The 14,124-nt window shown below is 39.5% G+C and overlaps 1 protein-coding gene across 8 annotated transcripts in view; it reads left to right on the top strand.

Annotated features, from left to right (window-relative positions):
* The window catches only part of EHBP1 (EH domain binding protein 1), a 222,703-nt gene that overhangs the window by 105,038 nt on the left and 103,541 nt on the right, over window positions 1–14,124 (top strand). For all 8 annotated transcript variants that reach the window (XM_026080724.1, XM_026080728.1, XM_026080727.1 and 5 more), the window contains one exon: window positions 5,682–5,865. In XM_026080724.1, coding sequence (XP_025936509.1) covers window positions 5,682–5,865 — 184 coding nt within the window. The remainder of the gene's footprint in view (window positions 1–5,681; window positions 5,866–14,124) is intronic.

Raw genomic sequence — 14,124 nt, 5'->3', positions numbered from 1 at the left:
AGTTTTAAAGTACTTAATGAGATTTATCATGGCATGACATTTGCATTGCTTTAATATTTAATATTAATACAGGTGTCATATCATCATCTTCGTGTTTGCTCTGTTTATAGCTGTGTTCTAGGAAATTGAAGAATTCCCGTGCACTCTAATAGAAATGTATAAAGGACCCTGCGGGGTTTTTTCCTTTTCAAGTTCTGTGGCCATGGATTTGCTGATGTTGTTGTTTGTTCTGTGAAAAAATGGGCATTAGGGAATGATTTCTGTGCCAGCTCCATTCATCAGGGGACTGTCTGAACAAACAGCACTGGCTGCTGTATCTTCAGACCACAGTGCGATTGCACTGTCGATGGTCACAACAGGCATCCCTGATCGTTCACTGATTGGCGCAATCTGCAGGGAGAAATTATATGTATACTTTACACCTACAAAGATATGGGTATAGAGAACAGCAAAGACTGTGGAGAAGAGCAGAAGGAGCAAAAGCTACATGGATGGGCAAGTGAAGAACTGTCTATTTGATATTCATATTCTCATTTCCACACAAACAAATCTGTGCCAAAAGAGCTTGCAGCAGTGTCCTAAAGGGCAGCCTGTTTTTTCCTGTGAATGGGACTATAGATTTCACTAGCTCTTTGTTACAACAGCCTCCTTTTGATTTTCATGATCCTACTTGTTTTATTCTTTTTACAAGGGTTAAAAATTAAACTCCCTGTAGATGGATTCTACTTAAACATAAAGCTGGTCTATGATTTCATTTATGATGGCATCGTCCCATGGAAAGATGGAATGATAAGGCATCAAACAGCACTGTAAAATAGTTTTCTGCATCCATTTTTTTATACTCTGACCCCTAAATAGATCCCCCCCCCCAATGTCCTCACAAGTTACAGGAGTGTCATGTCATTGAGAAAGACGTGGAGACAATTAAATATATTGTGTAGAAATGTGGCAAGGATAACCTTTGAATCTCTACACTATTCTGGAAGAAAAAATGTAATAATTCAGCTCCAGTTTAGGGATACCGGCCTAAATCACACCTGCAAGCACTATTATTCCGTGCCTCATGGCGCTAATTTCAAACTCTTCAGTAGGAAGTTTCTGCTAAGAGTATGTATGGTATGATGAGCACAAAAGGGAAGACTTTCAGTGGCAGTGCCAGTTAGTAGTATGTGTGTGCCCTAAATCATGAGGGTTTATGTCCAGATGCATTTTGTTTCTTAGCTAATGTGAATATTGATGCTTTTATTAGCTACATAAGTGGCTAATCGTTTTCCAAATTCTATTAAAGCTTAGGCTGTAGTGTCAATTTGTGGCAGAGTGTTCCACAAGGAAACAAGTTATTATATGAAATGTATTTCCTTTTATCGATTGTAAGTAAGTTACCTTTCAAATTTGTTACACAGTCCCTTCTGTTGGCTTATGAAAACAACAATTAGTAGTGTCTGATTTAACTACCATAAACCATTTGTTGTTTTATGTATCTCTAGCATATTCACCATTACTCGTTGCTTGTCTGAATTAAATGGCACTAACTTTTTCAATCTCTCTTCATACAGCAGTCTCTTCATGTCTGTAATCATTTTCATCGCACGTCTCTGGACCCTCTTATTTCTTCTACTATATATCTATTTTAAGATGTGTTGACTTGGCCTGAGCAGTGCACTCAAGACGAGGTTGAACAACTGAGTCATATCACGGCACTAAAACACTTCCATACTCTTTTCAACCTCTCTCCTAACATCTTCTCTTTTTTGTTTTCATTCTTGTGTTTTGGTTTGAATTTTTCATCGTTTTTGACTACTGCTGGGCCAGGGCTTTCCCCAGGAGTGGCTGGAACCTGATAGATGGGAACCTGGTAGAAGGCTCCTGAAGGATGTTTTCCATCTCTCAGGAAATACAATGTATTTTATCCCTGCAACTTAAAGGTTTTGTTGGAGTTTGCTTAATGCACCGTGTGGCATTCTCCTCTTCTACTTTGGGTGAAGTGTGAGGCTGTGTCCTGGGAGTATGGACATGTTGCTTAAAGCCGGGACTCTGCTTGGTTTGCTTTGGCAAAGGGCTAGTTCTCATTCTGCCCTCTGAACTTGCACAAAGTGCCCCGAGATCTGAACCCTGGTTCCAGTTTTGTAACAAACTCTTTGTAATCTTGGAAAAGATACTTATCCTCACTGTGCCTCTGTGAAGGATTTATCTTAGGTAATTGGCTTAATTGAAACATGTTTCAGTAGCAGTTGTGAAGATAACGTAAGATTTCACAACATGCATAAGCAAAGCATAATCGCAAGCATAGGCGTAATAAGGCATTGCATGGTGGAGATGGACTGAGATGTTCCATTGCATATATTCTTTTGTAAAACTACCGTCTCAGAACATATTTCCTCTGGCTAAATTCTCATATCTGGTGAGAGATAAGGAACACATTTTCCTTTTATTAGTTTGGGCATTGAAATATTGGGGTAAAATTCTGCTTGTGCCTTTTTTTTTTAAATTTATCCATTAAAATCAAAATGTTAGGTAACTATTAGTAATGTTAAATCAAAATGTTAGGTAATGATTAATAAAGAATGAGTTGCTGTGCTAATTTGAGTTTAATTACTTGCAAATAGCACAGTTCACAGCTATTTTAAATATAATGCTTTCAACCTTAGTATTTCTGTTTGGTAATAATCTGTGCTTTTAACTCTGGCACCCTGATAGCTTTGTTTTTCCTCCTCAATAAAATGATGTTTTTTTTCAGTTAACCAGTAATGTGGATCCAAAGCATTTTTAAATTGGTCAGAATAAAACTTGCTTTTAGATATTACTTGGCTCTGTAGCGTCTTATCTCGTTAATCATTGCATGGGTTAGAATAATGTTTTCTGGTTGGAAAGACTATCTAGTTACCGTTGATTGAAGTTGGCTGTTACAAAAGAAGCCACAAGCCACCGCACTGCCAGTGGCTGCTTAATGCTATGTCATCAGTCAGGGTCTTGTCTGGGTGTGTTGGGTGGTTTTTTGTTTTTTTTTAAATTTTATTTTGTGGTGGACAGTCTGGTATCTCTTTAGGTAAACCAGATGGATACCATCATTGAAGCAAAAAGCATGTGAGCTAAGTTCAGAAAAGAGTGCAGCGATATTTTTCAGCTAAGGCTTTTTCCCACCAGACTTTTCCTGTGTTTTATTTCACACACAGCTGTGCGGAAGTCCTGGGACCAAACTTTGCTACATGTCCCTGACACCACTGACTTCAAAACCTGGATTTATAGTCTCTTCTCCTTGTGAGAACCAGCCGGGGGCTTTTGTCTGTGTCAGACTGAATTTTTCAGAAATCTTTTTTCAATATTCAGGTTTCTGAGAAGTTTGTAAGACCAGTTAAAAGAGGTGAAAACGGGAAGGTGAAAAACAACGTGCGTGTTCTGCCCATGATCAAAATGTGAAGGTTTAGCCTACCTTGACAGCGAAACCTTCTTCAGGAAGAAAGCCAATAACCTGTCCCTTCATAGCACTTTCTTCTGATAAGTGTAGTACACTCCAGTTCTTTAGGATTACACGTGCAGCAGAGAGACTTTTAGAGCATAAGTATTTAAAATATGTCTCTTTGAACCTTTTTTACTCTTGTTGATATGAATCTTTTTCTCACAGCGAATTCACATTAGTGCCTTACAGACACGCTTGGCTAATTTGGAGCAAGGCCGCACAGGTCGCTTCGCCGCAAAACGTCCCGCGCCTCTTGGCTCTCCGTGGAGCACGAACGAACCCTTTGGGCTCTCCTATAGTGCGTACTGCTCTTCCCCCTTTAGCTCGTTTATCTTTATTTTCACCTCCCTTTGAACTTGCCAGCTAGGCTGGCAGTGAAATTAGAGGTCCTGACGATGCCCTGGGCGTTCTCTGCGGCAGCCTGAATGTCCTCCTTTCTCTGCTGCCTCGCGTGCAGGAAAACACCTGTCCGCTGCCATGGACCTCCTTGGGGCGATGCCGCCCTTAGCTCCCAGGGCGCTGGGGGCTTCACGGGTGATGGGCAGCAAAGTGGGAACACCTGAACGTTGCCCTCAGTCAGCAGAAGAGTTATTTTAGCGTCTTTCCTTTCACTTCAGTATCTAGATTTGGCTCTCTCTCTCTCTCTCTCTAATAAGCAGTGGCAGGTTCTCAGAAAAGTCTGGAGGTTTTATGCCAGGCTTTCTCTTACGCAGTTCGTTGGGCTTTGCCTTTCAGCAGCGGGCTCATTTTCTGCAGCGTGACATATTAATTGCTTGCCTCTACTCAGTGAATAGAGGACAGGGGCAAACTGCATTAAAATGAATTCTAAAATTGCTCCATGAGACTGAAGGAAATATTTTAATACTTAAAGTATACAAAACTGAAAAATGGGTAGTGTTGTATGAAAGGAAACTGGAGGAATAGCTGATCTTTTCATTTGGGCCCAAGTTTTACTGTCATAGTGGTTTAAAAACAGTGTGTACTAGGTTCCCTCTCTTATCCTGAGAGGAAATTCGTAAATGGATGTAGCCAGATAGGCTCTTGCCCCATGTTGTACGTGTTACTGTTTCCACCTAGAACTGAATTCAAGGGCCTGAGTGCAGTTGTTCTGCTTATTTACACTTTATACAGTTGCATGTAGCCGGGTCTTTGGGAGTTGCAGTGACTTCATGGCATAAACATAGTTCAACAGACATATGATAAATACATCTTGCAGGGAAAGCATGGAATAGAAAGGGATGAATTAACCGATCAGATAGTTTTGTAAGTAACAGTCCATTTTCAGGACAGATTGGAAAACGTGAAAAATGAAGTTCATAAATAAATCATTTTGGCACAAAGAAGGTTCCCGTAAGCATCCTTAGCAGGATATAAAATTTCTGTCTTTTTTAAATGCACGGTATAAGCCATTATGCTACATACAGCAGGTATTAACTGGTGGTATCAAACTAATAGATAAAATTTAAAAAAGCTGAGAAAGTATTCATTTAGGGTGAAGCAAATGTGGAGCTGGAATGTGAATGCCAGAGTTAAGAATGATAAGTCTTTGGAGTACATCCATTTTAGAAGATGTTTGCTATGTTTCTTAAAAGCTGTTAAGTAATAAAAAGCGCTTTCAAATAAGACAGATTACAGCTACTGGTATCTGTAGAGAGGTGGTTGTTTTCTTAACGCTGTTCTCTTATCCAAAGGGTGTTTTGAAATGATTATTTGCTGCAGAGATTAAAATATGCCTGATAAGAATTGCAGACCTACTGAGGCCAAAATTTTCAGGCTCGGATTGCCTGGAGGGAGGCTTCTAAAGCTGTGTTTAAGTATGCAAGTAAAAGTGGCCTGATTCTCAGCATTTGTTTATGCCACTGCCAGCAGCTTCACTCATATCTGTTGATCTTGAGCACATCTGTAAATCAGATCACTCTTACTTAGGTAGCCTGGTATATTTGAAGAGTTAGCTTTATGTAATTTATAACATTTTTATAACATTTTATAATTTTTAAAATAAAATTTTAACAATTCTGCCCCAATATGGTTTTAACTATGGTAGCTCACTTTTCAAACATATGAAAAAGTAGCATTTCAAAGCATGTAAAAGCGAAATATTTTCTTATATGGAGTAATAAATGCATCTTTGTCATCAGCTCCTCTAAACAGCACTGTTTTCATTTTGAGTTCTGAGTTTGAGTTCTTTGATAGCAAAGAAATATGTTTCCCTTCTTTTAATTAGATCAAATCCATTTTATGAACCAAAATCAAGCCCTGCTTTAATTAAAGCTGCTCTGCTGCAAGAACCAGAGAAGATGAAAAGAAAGGCTCCTGAACCACCAAACCTCTTGCCAAAGACAGAGACAGGAATGAGTGAGAACATGTCAGCTATTCCGGCATCGAAGGAGCTTTCTTCTTCTCCCAAGGTAGGTTTTTCATACCAAAATTTTGTCTTTATTATTAAAGCTACCATTATGTGTATTGTAGACATCCTGTTTATTTCTGCAGGCCTTCTTAAAAGCTTTGCTTCTACTTAATAAGGTGTCGGCTCATCTCTATTCACTTACGGGTTCATAGGGAGAGAGCAGCAGTAGGAGCTCGTATTTTTTCTTTAAGGATTTAATGACAACAGTATCAGCAACTGCAGTGTCAAAGAAAAGAGTCTTCTAGTAACAAATGTTACAGGACAGCTGGATATACTATTGAGAAGGAAGAAAATCACGTTGAACAATACTTTGTCTTGATCTATTGTAATGTCACTAAGCCTTGCACCCGTTGAAGAGCCTGTCTCCACATTTCTGTCATAAATCTGGGTTTTAAGAGCTTAGTACTTGATACTGTTTATTTGTATTAGGCTTTATATTTGTCCAGTTCCATAGTTATGTGGAAGTACTTTTAAAAAAGTCACAGCCTACTTTAAATCGGATTAATAGTTTTTTAGGAATGTCCAGACTAAGCATATATATATATATGTACATACATCTGTTTCTCAAACTGAAAATATGGATTAACTTTCGTTGAAGGGGGCAATGTGCAGAGCAGGTATTTCAGGATGCAACAGCTCACTTCCGTCAGTATGAATTGCAACGTCAGTGTTTCAGCAGTTAGCACCCCTTGTGCATCTTTACACAAATCAAGCATTTAATGGTGTGTGTTAATGAGACCTTTTCAAAAACAAATCTGGTGCATGTTTACTGCTCGTTTTTATGGATAGGAAGCTCAGGACAGAAAGCTTCCTTTCCAGCACATCTCTCCCAACTTATGTGTATTATCATCTGTTTTGCCTTGAATTGGTGCTGCCATACATTAATTTAAGAAATGAATGAAGCTACTTGTCATACTTACCATTTTGTTGCTTAATTAGTGAGAGGGATTGCTGACATGTCCTTGTCCCTCCGGGCTCTGACCTTACTGACATCCTAGCATTCAGGGTAAAGAGTCTGAGACCAGAAATTTAATCTGTGTCTCCTCATAGCAAAATAAAACAACACTGAGAAGTCCACAGGCACAATTCACAGGTTATTCTTAAAAGCAAAGCCACAACTAGAGAAATATTAAATCAAAGTATAGCAGTTTTATAACACACTGAGATGGGACTGCATCCCATTTGCCAGGGTTTCTGTTTGAAGAATTTTGCCTATTACTTGATTTCTGGTGGAGTCTGGTCCTCAGGTCAAAGCAAAGTGGCCAAGGTAAAAAAAAAAAAAAAAAATCTGGTATTACCAAGCAGAGAAAAGACATCTGTATAAGAGCTTTGGGACAGATCTTATCCGCTCATCTGATGGAGGTTGTGCCCTCTTCGCTCGTTGTTTGAGTGTTTATTTTATGGGTCTGCATCCAAGGAAATACATCTCACTGCTTTATTTCATGCCTTTGTGGTGCTGAAATAACTTATTACTGCTGGGTTAGGTTGCTGCTGGTTTGCTCTACCCCAGACTAAGTTCTAGGTTGTCTGGAAGCTGGAATTGATTAAGAAAAGGTGCAGGATCCAGCTTGCTGCGAAGAGTGTGTTGCTGGGAACATGGGCGAGTAGGCCCTGCTGTTATGCAGGGTGGTAGTTTCCTAATCCTTTGGCGCGTGCCGACTTGCAGCCCACCTCGCTGCCCCAGAATCTCAGTCTTTTACAGGCTTTTGGAGGATGCGAGACCGTTAAGGAAGGTTCCAAAGCAGGTACTACACCCTGGTTTATTATATTACAGCTAGAGTGGAAGGTTTAGCTGATGGGTTGTATTAAAATACTGTACGACCGCTTGCCATTCTGAAAGTGTGGTCTCTGCTGTGTTTGAACTGTTTTGTTCTAAGCTGATCTAATAACTTTAGTTCGAAAGCAGTTTACTTGGAATGATTCCTGAAGTTCAGAAAACTACTGCCTTTTTAAAAGAAAGGAAAATCAAACAATTTCCTCACGCTGTAATACAAAATAGCGCTGAGATAGGGCTTGGGCTGTTGGCACAGCTCGTTTGTTTATTACTCAATAACAGTGATAATGTTTAGCAACTCTGAAAAACCTCCCGTCAAAGGGTATGGGCACTATGCAAACATTAACTCAGCACACGCCCTTACGTGGGGGCAAGAGTCCCATGAGGGTAAACTTAGGTAAATGGAGGTTAAGTAACTAAATGTACTAAGTGATCTGTCCAGGTTTTCTGGGCACAGAAAGCCTTTGAGAGAACTATGGGCAAAACCCACGTGTCCTGGCATGTTCTAGACCCTGTCTTGGTTATCATCATAGCAACTGGTTGCAGAACACAAATGTTAGTCCTTGGACTACCTGAACAGAGCATTATTATTAGAACTTCAGAGCTTCCCAAGAGCTGAAGGAAAAAGGCTCCAAAAATGCTGCTGCAAATTTTTGAGATATTCGGAGATCATTTTTCCTTACTGTGCTGATGATGTTTATCACATTCCCTGTACGCAGAAAATAAAAATGCTGTCAGTGCCATTTATTAATATTGGTAGGTCTGAAAGATTATAAGATGGAAATTGCTCTTGAAAAGATTATTTGATACATGACAGATTCCTGCTCAAGATACAGGTTTCAAATACTTGAAATTGTGTTAGTCTACAAAATAACAGTTGAGTTTGAAAACAATAGTGTAGTTCTTAGCCACATAAATACAGATTTAAAAGTAGGGCAAGGAAGGATGATACTTCCCTAAGTATACACCCAAAAAACAAATCCAGCGGGTATGGCTGGACACCAAAGCTACTTCATTCAGTATTCAGCTACGATGAGCCTTCTAGCATTGGCACCCAGGATATAGGAACACTTTCACAGAAATCCAGTTGTGCTTGCTGTTGAAATATCGTAGCCTGAATCTAGCACTTTACCATTACCCAAGTAGTGGTAGAAGGTGTTTCTAGCCTGAGGGATGTCTGACTTTCTGGCTTCCCACACATGCCTTTTTTTTTTTTTTTTGTATTTTTTCTTAATATATAACAGCAATGTTTGTGGTAATGAAAGAGAAGAATAAAACAATGAATTTTTAGCAGTCAGCAGTCTTGAACATGTCTCATTTGAGGATAGGCTTAAGCTAATGCATCTACATGGATTGCAAGAGCCATTTTTCTAAGGGAGTTTTATGATCTAAAAACTGAATATGAGTGCTAGATTTCTCTGGAATCATATCCACATTTAATTACCCCTATAGACACCATTGCAAATCAGGCTCCCTCTAGTTCTTTTGTTCAGAGATGTATGTTGTGCAGGATAATTATGTGTAAAAATTTCGTATAAAACTAGGCAGAACATTCCAGAAAACATGTTCTTATCTGGTGGTATTTAGCATTATGTCTGGTATCTCCAGGATAAAGAGGGTACTTCAGGCTAGAGTCATCAGTTGATATTAACTTTCAAGAATTCAACAATCAGTGAAGATAGAATGTGATACCAATAAATGGACATTAACTTCAGTAGCCATGAAAATGGTAGAAGTAGAATTTGAAGCAAAATCTAGATGTTTTGGGGAGACTGACATGAAAACTTACCGTCCAAACAATTATAGGTGATTGTTGGACAGAAAGATGAGTAGTTATGTCAAATATGGACAGTATTTAACCTTTATTTTTTTTTCCTTGAAATGCTTGTTCTCAAGCATATAGAGTACATGTGCCTGAAGCTGAAGGGTATCTGGCAATCCCTGCGAGCAGCCAAGACAGACCCATTCTCTCTGAGATACAGGTCTAGAATAATGATACCAATGATAGTGAGAGCCATCACAGTATCTTCCACTCCTCCAGGGCTTGCCGTTAGCCCTTTTCCTCTCCAAAGACATTGCCTTGCTTGGAGCCTCCTTACTGTTCCATAACAAAATTCAGATGTGAGAAAAGAGTGCCAACGAAGCTGTTTCTGCCTGCCCCAAACTTGAGGGGTTTAGTCTACTTTAGATTGGCTGAGGCCATGAGGACTAGTGTAAGTTTAGGGTCTTGCCCCTTGCATATTAATTCTGCACGGGGGACACCTCTGCTTCTCCAACTGCTGTAAGATCATCCCACTGGCTGGCTTCTCAGCTGTTTCCACCATACCCCTCTCTATGCACTGCTCACCTTACCTATTTCAAGTATCTACCTTGCACTGCTTCCCTGAGCAATCAGTTAACAGGAGTAGCAAACTCTTTCTAGGCCTCCTTAATGACTTACCATTGAAGAGGCCCTTCTGATGACCCAGTGATCCCCATATAATCCTTCTTGGTGAGAAGGGAGCAGTTATTCCTCACAGATGAGGCAGTGTCAAGCTCTCCATAAAGATCTAGCCAGCTCTTGGCCAATAGTATTAGCTCAGCATTTGCCATATCTGGGTTGGGAGGAAGTTTTGCTTCCAAATATATTACATACGTGTATTTCCTAAAGGAATACCTTAATTTTTCCTGTATTCCCTCCATGTTTTCTGTAAACCAATTTGAGTCATCAGAGAAAGCCTAAAAATTCAAATTTTTGAAAGCCTCGAATTACCACACAGTTAATCGTCTTAAATGGCCTTGAAGACTATGATGTACTATCTCTATTTAGACAAGTCTGAAAAACAAACTGTGAAGCTGTAAGTAAGCTCTGCAGTCATCAATCTGCTACAGTGCTGCCATGCCAAACTGAAGTGTTGTTGGGCTTGTTACCATCATACATATCCTACTCTTCTTGACATGGTTGGATTACAAGGTTCTGTCTTTCACAGAGGTGACAGAGACTTTAAATTTCTTCTGCTTGCGCTTGACTTTTGGGGAAAAGTTGAACAACTTCGGAGTTCAAAAGGTGTACTTACGTCAGTGGTTCCCTTTTGTCAGAGCAGTGCATAGCATGCATGTCTGCATCCATCCTTTCTTTAGTTGATTAAAAAATATGCATACCATTCAACTGGAAAATGTGGTCACAGTGTCTGTTATCATTGCTGGGTTATGTTGAGTTTATTGGAAACAAGATCCAGGTGTCACTCCAGAAGTCAGCAACTGTGTCTGTAGTAGAGAAGCTGAAGCCATGTATTTCTGCAAAATCATGAGTTTTACTGCCTCTGTTAGAATGAGGGAGGAGGAATGCTACTGTGTTTACATGGGAGGTGATGAATTATTTACTAGGCCACAGGAGGAAACATAATCACCATCATGCCTAGAACAGTTATTTTTAAGTGTTAAAATAGCTCTTGCGCTGGCTTGGTGTTACTCATTCATTCTTTGGAAGGATAGCATATGCCTTTCCCTTCGGGAAACCATTCTTCAGAAAGGCTTTTCCTGTTACATGGTGATTTCGGCTTGTTGCCTGATTGCAGCTAAGGCCCGGAACCCATTGAAGGCTTGTGAATGTGAAGTCTTCAGGTTTCTGGATACTACTATTGTCATTAAGCTACTGAAGGTCAGTAATTATGCTACATTTGGTGGATCCAGCTTGTTCTCACATGTCCTTTCTTCAGTGTCCAGGGTCTGGAAACCTGTGTTCGTTGATGCTAGGCACATGGTTTGCAGAGTGGTTACTGCAGGTGCATCAGACTAGTTGCCAGCCTGGACTTGGTGGCTCACAGAGAGTGCTCTCTCACAGTTTTCTATTGGGTTCTCTGCAATATCCCAGTAGATAAAAAGTCTGCACTCCAATCTTCCTAATAATTTTGATGGTAAATGATCTTGTAAAAAACCACAGAATTGCTATCAGACCACAAGGACACTTTTTGAATCTGCCCTGGGTCTGCTTAGCTGGTTTTTGAGTTACGCTCAGCAATTGGTGAAAGTATGTAACACCAGGACAGGGTGATAAGTAGGCTTAAGTCTGTCATATTAATGTATACACCATTGTCACCATTGTGAAAGTCACGGTGTTATTGATAGTCATGAAAACATATTTTGGTGCTTGTAGACAAGAACTTTGATGGCCTTTTATGTTGGCAGGAAAGGAGAAAACACATTCACATAATAACCCAAAGCCAATAACAACATTTATGGTTGTCAGTGTTGTTGTCTAAGGTCTCTCTTTTTTAAACTGATAGAAATGTTTTACATGTCCAGTGATAGTCTACGCCCTCATGCCAGGCAAGCTCTCTGGTTTAAGCTCTGCTGAAACATGTAGGAAAAGTGATGTGCTGTAATTAGAAATACATATTTTTTTTCCTGCATCATGTGTAATAACCCATCTCCATCATGTATCCTTTGTAATTCATTGTGTATCTGCTATGCTTTTCAGTTCAGGCTGTTTCAGAAAGTGATTTCTGTCTGATAGGCAGTTTATCCTTCACACTGGCAGGCATGATAGCATGCAAGAATCACTTCCTTGTGAAAGAAGAGGAGTTCTCAGACACTTTTCAAGGGGAGAAGAAGAAACCTGGAGTTCAAGGCAGAATAAATGCTTAGACAAAGATAAAATGTGAGACTGTTAGTGAGTTTAGTGGAAGAGGAGTGCAATAACACTCCGTACAGTGCCGGGTGCTACTCTCCAAGATTTCACAGGTGCCATAGTCTCAAGTTGCTTGTTTTTTCTATTTGTATTTACTTCAGCTTTATGAACCTTATGTGATGCAACAGTAGGAAGGGCTCATTTTAAAACACAGGTGGGCAAATCAGTACGAGGTGCAGTAATGCTGCCAAGCGGAGGAATTATATTAAACTGTGGTAGAATGGTAGATGAAGGAGATCACTCATTGTCTCTCAGTATCAAAAATATCTCAATTGTCCGTTCACATCAGAACTCCCTGGCTTTCTGGAACATGTTCTTTAATGATTTTGCTCCTTTCCAGCTTCACATTAGCTGCAAAGGAATCGTGCAGCTCATTTGCATGAGAAGATCTTTGTCACTTCCTCTGTAGATAGATAGCTCATCCAGCCCAAGGAAGACTCAGGAGGTAGTGGACAGAATTTTAAGATATCTACTGTTATGAGCTTGTGCAGAAAAGACACTTTGAGAAAATCTGTCTTAGCATGCAGCCCTGAGAAAATTTATCTTTTAATAGGAGGAAGGACAAGCCACACACATAATGTGAGCAGAGAGGTAGTGAGATAATCATACTGAAGCATAGACAATTCATTAAACTTGCAGCTTTTCAAGTGTTAAGTAATAAAAGAGGCTCCCTTTTTTTATACAATACTTAAACAATCTCGTATTACAGTTTGCGTGACTTTTAAATGGTGTTCGTCAACTTAACTATCTACATGCTTTTTGTGCATTCTCTACCATTAACTAATGTCTGGACTTGTAACAACTTTGTTAGAATATGTACTAGAATAAGAAATCAGCTGTTGTCCTCTTCTCTTTCAAATATAAGATAGTATTTTTCCATATTGCTGAAGGTCAGTACAGGCTAAGGAATCTCTTCCTGTTGTCCTCAACTAATGCATTCTTCAGGGTTTGGATTTACTGCGCTGTCTTCAGTCCCTGTCCCAGCTTCTCACATTCCAACCTTCCCTGCCCTGCCTTGTGCCAGTGCCAATACCGCCTGGGAGTTACGTGAGTACCAGGAGCAGGAACACAGCATCGACGTGGGAATGAAGCAGGACAGTCCTTTCCAGCAGCAGCACAGGGTTTCGCTGGTTGTGAAACATATGCTTAGCATCTAGGTGGTGTGCTGGTTTGGGGAATTTGTGTGTGTCAAATGATTTGTTAACAAGTGGGCAGTGATGCAATATGCCATTTCAAATTATCAGATAGCTAAATATTACAACTTCTGGGTACTATTTCTTATGCTTTCGTTTCACTGTTGACCAGAATGTTCACTAATTTCTCTAAAATGGGAAAAACTTTATTCACCCACGTGTACACACATGCCACATTTTATATATATATATATATATACACACACACATACACACACACGTACATATATTTGTAAATTTTTTTATTCAAATTATTTCAGGTCTTAGCTGTAGTTCATATTTGGAAAAACTGTTGAAGGGAAAGAATCTAAAATTAGTGCAATCTGAGGATCTAAAAATCGACTGTAAGTGTGGAGTATTAAAAAAAGTTTATTTTATGAAAGCACAAATTGCATATTTCTGGGGAAAATGGATTTTCATTCCATGGTATTCTTCAATCTGCTTTTTTCTCTTGAAACCATGATGATTGGGGAGATGAGTGTATCCCTCAGTGATAATACAGCATTAAAAATGGGCAAACAAATAGAACAAATGTAGTGTATACTGTGGAGAAATTGTGGAGTGTTTCAATAATACGCAAGAGCAGTGAGTACTTTTATTGACTGCTTCTGTGAGTAAGAGTTC

Source organism: Apteryx rowi, unplaced genomic scaffold, assembly GCF_003343035.1.
Source record: "Apteryx rowi isolate R43461 unplaced genomic scaffold, aptRow1 scaffold_53, whole genome shotgun sequence".
NCBI classification, from domain to species: domain Eukaryota; kingdom Metazoa; phylum Chordata; class Aves; order Apterygiformes; family Apterygidae; genus Apteryx; species Apteryx rowi.
Note: the sequence above shows the minus strand (reverse complement) of the source record. Positions and strands in the feature narration are given on the sequence as shown.